General features: G+C 31.5%; 1 protein-coding gene across 2 annotated transcripts in view; it reads right to left on the bottom strand.

The window, feature by feature from the left end:
* Positions 1 to 16,555, bottom strand: part of LOC145287976 (intraflagellar transport protein 80 homolog) — a 510,341-nt gene that overhangs the window by 212,751 nt on the left and 281,035 nt on the right. For both annotated transcript variants that reach the window (XR_013869238.1, XM_080135951.1), the window contains exon 14: positions 2,923 to 3,070. Coding sequence is in view for 1 of the 2 variants with exons in the window: in XM_080135951.1 (XP_079992077.1) it covers positions 2,923 to 3,070 (148 nt within the window). In the remaining variant the exon portion in view is untranslated. The remainder of the gene's footprint in view (positions 1 to 2,922; positions 3,071 to 16,555) is intronic.

The following is a 16,555-nucleotide window of genomic DNA, read 5'->3' as shown; positions in this document are numbered from 1 at the left end:
CCAAGAAGTGAGCAAGAAGTTAAATGAGTTGGAATAAAGGAAGGAAGGTATAAATCAAACAATTCTGCAAAACCTTACACGATGATAGTATTTATAGAAAAGACTGAGACTAGCAACATAATATCTATGAGAATGAGATTGCAGTGAAGAAGAAATTGTGGGGTCAATCAAATTACAGTTTCTGCAAGTCAACTTCTAGATCAGTTGCATATTTCACTTGGCTCAATGAAGATGGGCGAGAAGTCATACCAGATTAGAGGGTGATATCATCAGCATATTTATAAATCATTAATAATATAGAAAAGTATGAGTCCTTATGCAATTAAGTGATCCATCATTTAGGTTTGTTTGTCATAAATCATATTTAACTTTTCACTTAAAATAGATATCAATTTTTAGTTCACTTTCTGAAAATAAACCTAATAGAAGAAAGTTGACCCGAAGTTTATATTTGACAGCCTCACAACTCATAACTTCCTTTATTTTGTCCTTTAAGTCTCACGCTCCATGAATGATGCTTCTGACAAAAGAAAAATAGCTGTTTTTTAGGTTGGAGTTGACTCATATGTCATTGGCTAGTTTTTGACCTTGAAGTGGCACTTTTTAGCTCTTTACATTTAGTGGCTTCATGTCTTGTCTGGAGTGATTTCTATTTAAAAAATATATGTAAGCAGTTAAACTTGGATATCTTTCTTATGAAAAAAAGCCAAGAAAAAATACAATGGTGTCTGATCAGAACAAATACTGACTTTATACAACACTGAATTGTTGCAGACACAGCATCACAAAGCTCATCTTAATTTAGCACCACAATTGCAGAATCATCAACAAACAGTCTGTTACTAAAAGATTCAATCAAGTCTTCTTTAGTAGTGAGTCAATCAGAGTGGGTGTTTCTTCAGCTTCACAAATACATTGTATATGTCTAAGCTTAAAAGCAATGAATAAGCAAATCCAATCATTGTTTGTATCAGAGTAGTAAAGAAATGCCAACAGCATGATAGCCTACATATGACAAACGAGTTGTTTCAGGGTACTTTTTTCCTGATATCTCATACAAAATAATAATCACTTTTAAAGTTAGCTATTAGATTACTTGAATAAAATTTTATTTTCTGAATTCTGAATTTCATAAAGACTGTTAAATTCATTGTATTTGTAGATTGGTTCTCAGTATGTGAATCAAATTGGATTGTCCTTAACAAACAACATCCTGTATTCTCAAATGGTGACCCCATGTAAGTACATGGTAATAGTATAGAAACAATTGCAAAAGACATCTGACAATATACATTTTTCTGTCAGCCAAATCAAGAACAAACCCTGTTATGTTTATGAAATGGGTACTTGTATAGTTTAATCAAGAAATTAAAAAATGAAAATATTGAAAAAAAAAAAAAAAAAGGTTATAGTGTACGTATCGGTTTTGAACTGAAGATCTCCGGAAAAAAAATTTCACTGAATTTGATGGAGTAGTTTTTTTTTTTTTTTTTTTTTTTATAGCGGAAAAACATGTTTTTATGACAGCACGTGGAAGGTAGACATTTTTGAATTTTTTAAATTTTTGTTTGGATTTTTAGAACACGTCACAGGGAGATAACTCAGTTTAAAGCGGCGACACTCCCTCCCCATCTTTAATACTAGCTTTTCTTCCAAAAAATCGAACCTTTTGCTCGGTATCATAACAAATTGTTTTTTCACTGTAAAAAAAAAAAACTACTTGATGAAATTAAGTGAAATCGTTTTCTGGAGAACTTCATTCCATAACTAATACATACAATATAAACTTTTTTTCCGATATTTTCATTTTTTAATGCCTTCATTAAACTGTACAAGTACCATGAAATGTATCCAGAAATGGTTAATATCATTTTTGCCTGTTCTGTACTTATGGTAACAATAAAACAAAAAACAGTCATGGTAACAACATACAAGTAGTCCAAGAAGAAAAAACACCTGAGAGTTCATTCTTCAAACGAGAACAGGTCTGGCTTATATGTACAGCTCTGGACATGTTGGGTATTGTTTTTATCTGTGCTATCATCATGGCTACAACATGGAAACAGCCAAAAAATATTTGAAAAAGGCATCTAACACACTTTCCTCTATTCCCAATCAACAGCCCATCTGATCTACTTTTACACAGACCTCTAGATATCTCCCATTTTGCTATAACAAAACCAAAAACTTACAACAGCAATGTATTTGTAACTATGTTACTTGAGAATATATAGGTTTCATTTTGTAGACATTAGTAATATAAATCTATTTTCTCGATTAAGCATTCATTTTCTTGGATTATAGACTAAAAATAATTTTTGTTAACAAAGAGCATGGAACCCTTTATTTAATCCATGGGGGTAGCATGCTCTCATTCTATCAGCCATGACTGAGTAGAAGTCTTAAGTTGTTCACGATTGTATTTTGAGTATTGCACTGTGAATTGAACTTTCACCTCCATAACCAAGTACTTTATCCACTATGCCATGGGTCCTTACAAATTCCACAGTTCAACAGAAAGATTCATAAATTCGACAGAAACATTCCCCAGTTCAACTGGATACACCTAAAGAAGGTGAGAGGTTACATTGATCGAAAGGTCGTGAAAATGACACTGAAGATGAGAATAGTAGTCTGAAGAATCTAAATAATATGAATGCAATTTTTTATTTTACATCGTTGCACTGTTTCCATATAGGAACTTGATATTATCTCAAGAATAACATTTTTAGGATTACTAGTCTAGAATATAAAGATTAACATTTTAGGAATATCAATTTGTAAAATTCAAGTGGGATTAAATAGTGTCAGATGAAATGTTAACGAGAAAAACAACAAATCAAATTAACATGAAATAAAATTGCGTATGCACAACACACGAAAATCCAATACATTTCATCTACAGGTGTGCAGTGAACTCACCTTGAATCTCTTTCTTCAATCACTCGTGGTAATAAGTCTTTATCTGCATAAATTGCATTTGGGTAACAGTAGATAAGGAAACGGTCATCAGACAATGCCACCAGCATATTACAAGAGTCATTCCATGCCAGAGACTGAATCATAGCTCCTAAAAATAAAAAAAAAAGATATTAAAAAGATAAATTAGTGTGTTTTTTCTCAATCATTGATAATATTTGACAATTTTGTTTTGTACAGCTCCAAGAGCTTACTAATGAGGAAGGAGGAGTGAAGATCAAAATGCTTTGTTGGATATCTGGAATTACACTGCTCAACCACATCTGTGAGATGAATATCAAAATGTGCTACAGTATTGCACAGATTGATAGACGGAATGGTGGTTCAAGTGATTTGGACATATGCAAAGGGCCAACAAAGACCCTATTGCTAAATTTACTTTTGCATTAGAACTTGCCAAGAAGTGAGCAAGAAGAATGGTGGTGCTAAGTGGAGACAAGAAAAGCCATTATTGTGGATTCCATAAGATCTCAGGATTAACATATAAGAAAAAGAACACTAATAATATTTGACAGTACAAATTAAATATCATTGATATAGAAAATATTCCGCCATTAATACCATGATCGTTTACCATTTAGTTAATTTAATAGTTTAAAACATTTTTAAAATAATATAAAGCAATTTTGTGAGTACGGTATGGAGAATGTAATGCATGGACAGTACTGAGATAAAGTTTTTAATGAATCTCAACTTAATGGAAGTGATCATGACCCTTTAAAGAAAAATAAAAAATAAGAAAAGACGAGCGCCATTCATTTCAACCAATGCCAGATTGGCATCAGAGCATAGATGGTGTAGAGATAGAAGCTTGGTTTTAAATGTATTAAAAGTAACCAGCCACTTCTTTCCCCATTGTATTACATGGTCAAGATCAGAGAAGAGAGAATCAGAGAGGTCTTTGATGTGCTACCATAGACTATAGTGTCGTCAGCATAAATGTCTATGAATGATGTAAGGATGTGATTTGGATATCATTAATATAGATCAGAAAGAGAGTTGGGCCCAATATGGATCCCTGAGGGAATCCAGCATTAATACTGAGAGCTTCTGATTTCTGCCCATCAACCACTACTCTTATGAACCTATCAGAGAGAAATGATTTAATAATTGTGGAATGGAAAAAAAAAAGGTAAAAACTGCAAATGTTTTTGTTTAAAAGAAACATAGTATGATGTCTACTTGCTGTTCTGAAATGAAATTCTGCTATTTTGAATATAAAAAAACGATCCCTTTGAAAAGAAATAAGATAATTCTTTTCACCAAAGTATTTATAAGTATCTGAAAGTCGATACTGTCAATACTTAATATTGCATGTTGTATCCAAGTGTGATCATCACTGAATGGCAATGAAACAAAGAATGTTGGACATTCAAATTTGAAACTCGATGGACAAGTCAGGAAGTTTATTTGCATTAAAAATAGTTGATACTAGTAAAGAGAGTGCATTTTATTAATGAAGTAGCAGTTTGAGAGGAATGACCAGGATGTGGATTTTTTTTTTTTTTTTTTTTAAATAGTTCAACTTCTCATATTCGTTATCACTCCACAATTTAATTTCTATTCACTACTATAAATCAACAAAACGAAACAAATTGATAAGAAAAAACAAACAAAATTACTATTTTTAACTCAAATTTAAGCTCTACCTCTTCAACATACGTAACTTTCAAAGATATGAATAGGAGATAGATTGGTTAACATGAGTTGTCAACATATGCCCTGAAAAATTACAGTTTCATTTTACAACTCAGTCAATGAAGTACTGAAAAAAAGTATTAAGTAATATTAAGTATTTGAAACAGAAGTAGCAGCAGGCGATACTGTCAGTTTCAAAATTGAATTCTGAATTGTTGATCGGTAACAAGCTTTAAAAGAAACTGTGGCAGTAGTAGCAGCTGCTACTTTGCCTCCTTTTTATTCATTTCTCTCCTCCCACTTCTTCTCCATACTGCAAACTTTTATTATATAGATATCAGTAGACCTATACTCTTAAAGCAATAATGCCACATTTAAAAGTTTAATGATTCTCATAGACATGTTAGTTTTGCATCACATTTTGAGGCGGTGTTCCTCTTTATTTCAGAGATGGATTTGAGCAGAAGGAAGACTTATTTAGTTTAAAGCATACAATCAGTGATAAATGACCCTGTTGAATTGGCCCAGTGTTATTTCCAGGGACAGGTGGCCATCATCAGATTCAAGATAAGCCTATTTATCAAATGCTTCACAAGAAGTTTTAATAGAAGTGTCAGTTAACAATGGCAGATAACCCAAAGTGCAGAACCATAAACTGTCAAGATAAGAAGCTATTTCTATAGGATTTCTCTTGTAACTTAGATGATAACAAAAATAGTTACATATCTCTTTAAGCTGTACAAATAGAAGGAGTTGGCCACGAAAATAGGTTCACCATAATAAATAAATAAATAATATATACAGACATACATCTATATATCTATACAAGTGAAAGTGTCTGTCTGTCTGTGTGTCTGTTTGTGTGCATTTCCCTACACAATATCTGTCAATTTTCAGTCTACAGACTCGAAATTTGATATTCGGGAAAATCTTTATAAACGGTTTTCGGCCAGAAATTTGGCTGTTATGGGGTCAAAGTTCAACGATTTGACCTTTGAGAACTCTACCAAACTCCTCCGACAATTTTCGGTATAAACAATTGAAATTTTAGATATAGGTTCCTTTGACATGGATCTAACTTAATAACTTGATTTGAGTCCAAAACAATAAATGTTAAGGGGGTCATAATAGGGGTCAAAGTTTTAAAAAATTTGACCTCTGCGGTCTCTACCAAATTACTCAGACAATTTCTGGTCTAAACATTTGAAATTTTACATAAAGGGTATTCAGAGATAGGGCAAGCTGTTTAATCGGTTTGGGTGGAAAATTTGAGCTACAAATATATAAATGTATGTATGTAAGTATGTATGTTTGCATGTCTGCCTAAAACTTTCGACAGAGGCGACGAATTTTCACAAAATCAGTATCGTTTTGAAGCTCGCCCCTTCAGACGACAAATACCGAAAAATTGGCCAAAAACATTAATTTTTTTCATCCTCAATTGAGCACTTTTCTACAGGGAGGGGTCGTTTTTTTCGCCAATATTTTCGAAAGTCATTCCCTCTTTTCGATTGTCTAGCCTTAATTTAAACCTACATCACTTCCAGTTTGGCAGTGGTCATAACAGCAAAGACATCACATTTTTTTCCTGTTTTTTTCCTCCATTGCAGTACAGGTTCAAGCCTGTCTTCCTACTACCACTTTTTTTTTTTTTCTCAACACACAACTCCAAACACCCGGGCACCAATACTAGTATATATATAAATATTTGCAATACATTAGAACTAGCTGGGTTTGGCTCAGGAGTAGAGAATTAATCACTGGGTACCTAATGTTGGATCTCACCAAGTTCAGCTAGAAACATGTGTTCATTGGGATTATATACATATATATGTGTGTGTTCATTAGTGTGTATATATATATATATGTGTGTGTGTGTGTGTGTTCATTGGTATATATATATATATATATATATATATATATATGTATGTTTGTTCATTGGTATATATATATATATATATATATATATATATGTTTGTTCATTGGTATATATATATATATATATATATGTATGTATGTATGTATGTATGTATCACAGATTGATTATCAATATAAGCATTCCGTAGATTTGAATTTCTAATTGTTATAAGCCAAAGCAATGCAGATATATATTTTTAAATAGATATTTTACTTATTCAAAATCAATTTAGATTTGATGATATATTTTCTTTGGCTATCAAAACAGTTTTTCTTTTTCTCACTAGAAAAGGACAGTTTTTTAACAGTGATTTGTTTTAAAACTCTAAAATTAGGAGACATGCATATAATAAATTAGAGATGTGTCCTCAATGTAAGCATTATGTAAATTTAGATTTGTAGGTTTTAGAAGAAAAAAACAACATATAATAAAATTAAGTTGAAAAATAGATTTTTAATAATACGCAAACTTATCTAGATAAAAAAAAAACTCTACCTGGTTAAGAGAAGTAAACAATAGTATAAGTTATGAAGATAAGAGTAAAGTTACATAAGAATTTTATTATATTATCAAGTCAATAATGGTTACAGAGAGGAATAAGTGGGAAACCACTTCAGGCCATGGCATTTCGAAGCTAAATGCTTCTCGTCAGAAGATAAGAAACAGTCGTCATTATATAAATGTAAAGGTAAAAAGATAACACTAACTTTGAAAACATTCAGATTAGAAATGGAAAAAGTTTTGAGCTAAGAATTGGAAAAAGATTTTATGGAGGGGGGAATATGATTGGGATAAAAGAGAGAAGAGAAAGGAAAAAACAATAAAGGCTAAAAAATATAAGAAAACAAAAAAGAACATTTTTTTTTTAAATTCATAAAAATCTTAAACAATTCCAAAACTTTTAATACATTGGTGTTGCTAAACTCATAATTTTTCACCTTCACTTTTTAAGTTCATCAAAACATATGCATTGCATGATGAAACAATGTGAAGCCTTATTGCAATGCTCTTTCAATTGTATTTTTTTAGTGATATTTTTAATAACGTTTTTCATGTAGAATTCATTTTTATACTAAGTTTAACTACAATTCTTGGAACAACTTATCATATAAGTGGAGTCTTTTTAATGCCTTCTCCAGTGTGACTCTGCATCAACTATTCTTTTACTCCACATATGATTCACTGTCATGTATTATGCATAGGTGCTTATGCATTTAAAAATAAAATTTACCACTTCATTAGATTAAAGTATGTGCACTGATAACCAATGACAATTATATTTAATGATGGCAAAAACATTACCAGAGACAAACAGAAATATAACCCTTTCTCAAAGAGAGAAAGCAAAGTCTGGAAGGGTGGACCTCCTAGAACTGCACAGAATTTAATTTCCACCGCAAAATCAACAGGGACCGGATGATTAAAGGAATAGTCTAAGCTCTGTTTATTTTGGGGGTCCAGCACACAATGTTTTGGTTGATGTAACCTCAAATCATTTCCATGTGACTAAACCAACAGAGTTGCCTGTGTTGCACACATACTGTTGAGATTTAATCTTCCTTTGAGGTCATCATATCTAAGCCTTTAAGACTCACATTCCATGTCCATTGTATCATTCTCACATGATTTCTTTCCATGCAACCCATGTCTTCAATCCTCACTATCCAGGTTTCAATTTCATACGTCATCACACATGCCTCATAGACACTTGCCTTGGTTGACAATGGTAATACTCTGCGGGTTAGTACTGACAGATATTCTATCGTTAATAATATACAAATTAGTTACCAATAATTTGTAGCCTCTTTTTAACATTAAATATACATTACAAACATATTTAATTTTATTCAGAAATCAAGCTGGAAGCTATACCTGTTGCTAGCATAATTAGGATGATAGATAATCGATGGACAAGCATATGTTAAATATAATAAAAAAAAATGCGTATAAATATCAAGGATATATAAGCAGTTGTATCAAGTTTTAAGGAAATCATCATATGAAGAGAAAGAGAAGAGGATGAATTTTTGAAAAAGTGATTCACAAAAGAGAAAATTTATTCATGAAGTGAAAAATATGCTTTTCAAATTGTTGTACAGTTAATGAAAAGAAGCAGATATTACACTCGTCGTATTGTTCTAATTTACAATCATTACAATTGTGGATGTTTTATTTCCAACCTATTTTCTATATTGAATCATCACAGAATCAAAAGAAGTATTTCTCGTGAAGACATTTATTCATATAACCATAATTTAAAATGCATAAAATCTTACACAAAATATATTACACTGTTGCATACTGGAAATCATAAATATAAAGGCTATTATCTTTATCTTTTAAACTTTTTTACACCAAACAAGCCATATTGGCTCTTAGAATGGAATGTAAAGGGTTATTATTTGGGATTGTGTCTTACAGACGACTGTGGAAAGTTAAGCAGCAAGATATTTGTTCACATTACATTTAAACTTCTGCATATTAGTACAGTCAGGGAAGCAGGAAACAGAGTGAATTTCAAAATTTATCAGTCCTAGGGAAAAGGGATAAAATGTTGTCATCTATATTGTATCCTGTATATCAAACATGCCATTATTACATTATTAGAAACACTTGATGTGAACTAGCTAATTTTTTAATAGTACATTCATATTGAAAAATATTACAAACAAAATATACAAATATTATAATATATAAAGTAGTAACTCATGTGTAAAAATAAATTTTGAAAAAAGTATATGAATTTATGCATTGTTCTTCTGTCAAAAGACAATATACATATCTTTATAAAATTAGATATGTTTACATATTTGTATGGAGAACAATCATTCCTAATTAATCAATCATGAATTTTGGAATACAGCTGCTAGGTATAAGAGATGATAATTCATAGTGTATTTAGCTTTATTCTGATACCTCCGATTTTTGTGAAATTTTAACAATAAGTATAAGACATAAATAAATAAATATTCCCGAAATTTCAGTTTCTTTGGATATTTAAAAGGGTATCTAAGGGGCATAATATTTACACGACCCCTCATTTGAAAATTTAAATATTTTAGATTTGCATTCAAATTGATTCATAGTTATTATACACTAATTAAACAAAATTCTCTGAATTAATTGTTTTTTCAAATCTCTTAAATTTTAGATGTTTTCTGAAATAAAAATGATGTATTGACGTTTGACCAAAATTTGAATCAGGATTCTAAACATAATTTTCTAAAGATGAAAACCTTATACTAATTTTATGTTCTCTTTATGAAAACGAAAATCAGGATATAATAACACTAAACCTTATACATATATACTAGCAGGTTGCCCGGCATTACTAGGTAGTAAGATATGCTTAAATATGATATTTTAATTCATGCAGATTACATATTTATTATTATAGACAATTCTCTATCGATTATTATATTGAACTTAATATATATAATAGTGAGTTCAAATTAAAAAAAAAAAAAAGTGAATATATATGACTTTGGTGTCATCAGCTAGAATCGAAGCCAAAACATACAACTCTCCACACTAATTCTTTAGTCTCTGAACCATGCCCATATATATATATATATATATATATATATATATATATATATATATATATGCCTATTTATTGAAGACAAGATCCAAGTAATCAAGCAGGCATATATATATATATATATATATATATATATATATATATATATAATATTCATAAAGTCAAAGAGTGGCTCTTACATTAGGTGAAACATACGAGAGTCTATAAATATTAATAAGAATAAAAAACAAATATTAAAATTGTTTAAACTTCTTTATTGGCTCATATAGCTTACGTTTAGGCCAATAAGAACTTCCTTCAAGTACATTAGGTTGAGCTGTGTGACCAAACTTTATGAATTAATCTTACACTTTTTAAATATTCATAGGTATACAAAATCTTTAAAGTTCTTTCCAAAATGAGAAAAAGTGAAAATGCAAGTTTAGCAAATTTAAAAATAGCAATAACAAATTCATTAACATTTTTTTAAAACCTATAAACGAGTTGTAAAGAAGGTTTCAATTCATTTGAAAATACGCTGACAAATATCTTGGAATTTTTATTTTTCAATTAATTAATTGAAAAATCTTTTAGAAAATAGAATTATTCAATCATTTTAGAAAGTTTAAATGAAGAGTGAGGGATGTAGATTTACCACATTAATTCAACATAAATAAACCCTTTTCACTTACATATCATAGTTTCTAAATAAACAGAGGGAATAATTAAAATTGATCCCATTTCTCCCATTTACAAATGTAAATGAAACTGGAAATGATCAAAAGTCATTTATGTTAATGTTGCAAACTAATTCCTTCATATATGCATTACACAGGTAAATTATAAAACAATGCCTATAATCTGAAAATGCGGTCATTATTATAAAGATTTTTAAAATAATTAAACCAGGTTCCTATTATTAAGAGTTAAAATATGTTTCCTTGCAAGACAGGCAGTATGTATACATATATATATTAAATGAAGGTAATAAGGAATATATCTTTAACAAAGCAAACCTATCAAGATAGAAAAGGCTCTACACGGTTAAGGAGAGCAATTAATATATTAAATAAAAGATGAGGAATAAAAGTTACATAGAGTTATATTATATCATCAGGTCAATAAGAAAAGAAGAGAATAAAATGGAGAAAACTCTTTAGGCCATGGCATTTTGAAGCTAAATGCTTCTCATCAGAAGAGGAGAAGGGTCAGCCTTGTACAAAATATAAAATATAAATATAAGCTGGTTTAAGAACATTTAGATTAGAAATGAAGAATGTATATATTAAGAAATATTAAAAAATATAAAAACATAAAAGATATCTATAAAGAAGAAAGTAAGCATACGTGAATAGAAGGATGAACAAAAAACTGAAAAAGAAGTAAATAATAGTAAGAAAACTAATCGGGATCACTAAAACATAATGGAAATCATTGAAAAGAGAAAAGGGAAAAGAGAAAAGAAAGAGAAAGAAAAAAAAAATTAGGAATGGAGATAGTTGAAACAACAGATAAGAAATACGGAAATACATATAAATGGAAAAAATTATACATATAAGAAGTAAAGAAAAATTTATAAGAAGAAAATGAACAAAGGAATAGTCTAGACTTTATAAAATGTTCACAGTAAAATCCTTAAAATGGTATTCCAAAGAAAAAAATGGCAACTATCCAAGGGTAATGCGAGCCGGTGTTGGATATTTATATTTTAATATAAGCTACATATTTCAGTTGATTGTGAGTCTGAATATTATTTTGAACAATCCAGTTTTTTTTTTCTTGGAAAAATATTCATACTATAATAAGGAGGGAGCTAAACTACAACTTAAGCAAAAAGGGATTACGGAAACAAAAATAGGCAACTGTCACCACACATGTTGGTGTATATGATGAAAAATAAACATTTCTATTTTGAAATAAAGTTATTTATTCTTCAATTTAAATAGAATATTTTTCTTTCATTCGGATTACTCAGACTATTAATCTCATTATGAGTGTTATTTTCAGAAAGTTTTGGCTGATAGAAATTTCAACCTTTTTCAAGTGAATGTTTTTGATTCATGAATCTTCACACCATACTTAGAAACATGGAATTTTGGACTGAACCTTTTTAAAACTTTCATATCGGTTTCCAAGTTAAACATAAAGATTTCCAAGTTGAAAATGGGGCATCTGAGGGAAGTTGGGGGGTTACATTGGTCAAAATGTGCAAATAATCAAGATGAGAATAGTAATCTGAATAATACAAATTACCAATCCTTATCTCAAAAAGTCCAAAAGTTAATATTTTTTTATAAACTAATTTAGATAATTTCTTCATGAACAATCTTTAAAGTATTTACTAAGACTTCAGTTGCCCAATTTACCATAAAATTAAATTACTTTCATTATTAACACTTTTTTTTTTTTTTACACAGGGTGTCACTACTTATCAAGGCTCAGGGGTTACTCGAGGATAAGGGTTAAAGCGTGTACAGTATCAAAATCATAGTAATTGTTAGTAGTGTAAATTCAGTAAATTTGTTAAGTGGAATGGCTCATCAAGAACTTGTTTACATTGGACTTGAAGGCGGTCATATTGTAGTCAGCTGGAAAGCAGGCCAACGAAAGACAGTTCCACAAGCGTGCAGTTCTAAGAAAGAAACTATGTTCATGGAATCTACGTTTAGGTTTAGGCACAAATAAAGAGTAAAGGAAATTATTGATAGTGTTTTCAGTTAGACGAGTGTTTCTCGTGAAAGTTTGGCAAGATTAGATTGGTGTTCAGACGAGCACTTGCCATGAAAATAATGATAAAGCAGAGATAGGCTCGCAACGTCTCTTCTGTGAGAAAGAGGTTGCAGGGAAGAGAAAAGGGTATCCCCTACTAGGCAACAAAGTCGGTTTTGAACTCTATTAAGGCAGGATAAGGTTTTTCTAGCAGCTCCTGTCCAGATATGGCCATAGTACTCCATTCTTGGACGTATCTGGCTCTTATATAGGTAGAGAATTGCATCAGCAGTGAGATATCTACTGGATCAATAGAAGGATCCCACCATTTTTCCAGCGGCTTTGGCAACAGATTTAATGTACGTGTTCCATTTCAGATCGGGAGTAAAGGTCAAACCCAGAAGCTTGTTAAAACATGAAGCCTCCCCAAGATGAGAGCCATTCATTTCAATTGATGCCAGATGGGGATCAGAACATTGATGATGTAAAGATAGAAGCTTGGTTTTAGATGCATTAAAAGTAACCAGTCACCTGCTTCCCTATTGTACCACATGCTCAAGATCAGAGGAGAAAGAATTAGAGAGAATTTGGTCGTTTACGGTCTTTGACGTGTTGTCATAGATGGTAGTGTCATCAGCATAAATGTCTACGAATGATGTAAGGATATAATTTGGAAGATCATTAATGGAAATCAGGAAGAGAGTTGGGCCCAGGATGGACCCCTGAGGGATTCCAGCATTAATACTGAAAACTTCGGATTTGTGCCCATCAACCACTACTCTTATGAACCTATCAGAGAGAAAGGATTTAATAATTGAGTTGACATTTCCAGCTATACCGTAGCTGAAGATCTTGTGAAGTAGACCTTTATGCCATACCTTACCAAAGGCCTTTGATATGTCTACTGTAGATCTAGCAGAATGGAAACCATATTGCATGTTACTAAGGTTATTTTTGCTGAGATGGTTGACTACTTCTCTATTTAACACAGATTCCAGCAACTTACTCATGATGCACAGTAGACTTATTGGCCTGTACTGAGAGGGAGATGACCGATCACCTGAATTCTTAAATGCAGGGCATACTGATGAGATTTTCCAAGGTGTTGCGAAGCATTTCTCCTTAAGACAACGTTTAAATAGCTTTGTAATATGGGCACTACTTCTGGTTGAAGCTTTTTGAGCACTATAATTGGAATGCCGTCAGAGCCAGTTGCTTTACTGGAATCAAGGTTTTGATTAGCTTGGCAACATCATGTACAGATATTTTTATGTCACATAGTGTGTTTTCTGATACACAAAGAAATACTGGGGGTTGGCGGCCTTAGTCGCAAAGGGTAGAATTAGCTGCAAAGAGTTTGGCTTTGTCTGATGCTGATGTGAGATTACCTCAGGTCCATTGATGATAGTTGGGATAGAGCACACGCTTCTGTTCAGAATTCTGTTTGCTATTTGCCAAAACTGGTGGGAACCAAGCTGCTGCTCAGCTACATTGGACTTGATGGACTGAGCATACAACTCTCTCCTTTTCTCATAAGTTACTTAATATAAAATTTATCTACACATTATTTAGATAACTGTCAGTAATAATGACTACAAAATGACATTAGCAATGGTATTAATCAAAAGAGTGGTAACCTTAGAATCCCAAACTATTTAAAGCAAAGTGAACAAACTATTTTGCTAACTTTTCAAAACTTTGGCATCGTTTGCATTTCTATACATTTCTGTTTTCAAGTGATACTTAAAAATTATCTAAAAGAATTTGGCAATAATTCTTAATTTCTTTTTCCGTGTTTACCCTATTCATCTTTTTTTTATGATAAAACATTTATAAAGCCTGCATTTATTTGCATTCCATCTTCAAAGTTACATTCTAAGCATTCATTTAAAAATTATACTGACACTTATAAATAATTGCAAAAAAACGATATAAATAGTTGGGTTTTTGCCTGCATTAATGCTTAGCCATATTGAATATAAAAACGTAATTATGACGGTATCTGTAGCATGACAAGTTGGCAATTCTATTCATCTTTGATGCCAAAACACATTTTTAACAAGCTGCTATATGTTTCTGAATTTTCGAGATAGACATTGATAATTTGGATTATTTTGATTACTGTTCTCATCTTGAGTGTTATTCTCATAACATGCTGACCAATGCATACTGTTGAATCGGTAATCTGCATGGAATTTCTAAATGGAACCCTTTACTTAATTCATAAGGATAGCAAGCTCTCCTTCTGTCAGCCATGACTGGATAGAAGTTTTAAGTAATTCACAATCGTATTCTTAGTATCACATGCACTGAGGATTGAACCTTAAACCTCCAGAAGAGTGTCATTTACTTAGTACTTTATCCATTGCAAAAATCACCTGAAGAAAGTTGGAGGTTACACCGGCTGAAACATTGTGAAAATAACACTCAGTAGTCCAAATAATCCAAATATTACTGCTATGATATATTCTAGTGGCTGTTGAATCTTTTTACTTACTACCTAACATTGTCTTGGAGAATTTTACTTTTATTTTTGTTTCTCTTAAAATCCCTAACTTGGTCTTTTCTCTTAATTTCTTTTTAAGAAAACATTTACATTTTGGAAAAATAATTCAATGTATGAAGATATGTTATTGATAAAATAGATTTTGCGATACCTTAAAATCCTATAAACATTTCCGATTTTATTTATTACTAGCGGGGGGGGGGGGTACCCAGCGATGCCCGGGTGTCTTGAGGTAAATCAAAACTCCGGCGGGAGGGTGTTAAATAATAAAAAAACAAAAATGTTTTGGTAGGTAAGTATGAGAATTGAACCCGTACCCTTGAGTTGGAAATTAATGTGTGAAAAAAAAAAACTGGGCGATGTTACCCATTAGGCCACCGCGACATAGATACAACATACTCAGGTTTAAATTTATTTATTAAACTATAAAAACAGGCGTGCGCAATAAAAGTTAACTCTGCTACTTCCATTTGATCTAATTAAGAAGGTCAAATAGAAGTCACACAGTTGTTTACCCAAGTGTAACTGTTTTTTGTTCCCCCCCAACATCTGTTGGGGGGAGGGGAACTAGCTCCCAATTGTCCAGATTAAATAACAATTGTCTTATGTACAACATTGATCAAAGCTGATTGCTTCTGGACATTTCCCGGCGCAATGCCGAGGACTGGTTAACTTTGAATTAGTTTCGCTTTTTATACGAAAAAGCCTCATCAACACGCGAGAAGCCAAAATAGCAATAATTTTGTAAAAGTCGACGTAAATAAATCTAGATGCGACGCACTTTCTCAAATCGTACATATTATTATTTAGGACCCATATAAACAGTTGTAAGCGATCGTAACGACATCGGAACCGTGTGTGAGAAAAGCCTTTTGAAGACATACACAAAATGGTCACACACATTTTGCCTTTTATATATATAGATGTCCCATTTCTTTTATCAAATTATTACTTTTGTTTTAATATGATGCAACTTCCTATTCCCGTAGTTTCATCCTAAAAACTGCAAACTTGCGGAACTCTCTTGCTGCTGATTGTTTCCTTCTATGTATAGCCTTGGTCTTTTCAATATGAAGGCCAATAGGCATCTCCTGTCTTTGCAATAATCACCTTTTGTTTTTCTCTATTCTTTACAATTTGTAAAGGACAAAAAAAATCTAATAAAAAAAGAAAATAAAAAAGCACAGTTGTCTATATTAACCTGGCATGTTTACAAAATCAGCCAGCAGGCAGATAAAACGAGGGAATTTGTTGATTAATTGACAAACGCAGGGAGTTGGAAACT

Source organism: Euprymna scolopes, chromosome 11 (genome assembly GCF_053919585.1).
Source record: "Euprymna scolopes isolate OS-2025 chromosome 11, ASM5391958v1, whole genome shotgun sequence".
NCBI lineage: Eukaryota > Metazoa > Mollusca > Cephalopoda > Sepiida > Sepiolidae > Euprymna > Euprymna scolopes.
The sequence above is the reverse complement of the archived record's forward strand: the minus strand, read 5'-3'. Positions and strand labels throughout refer to the sequence as shown.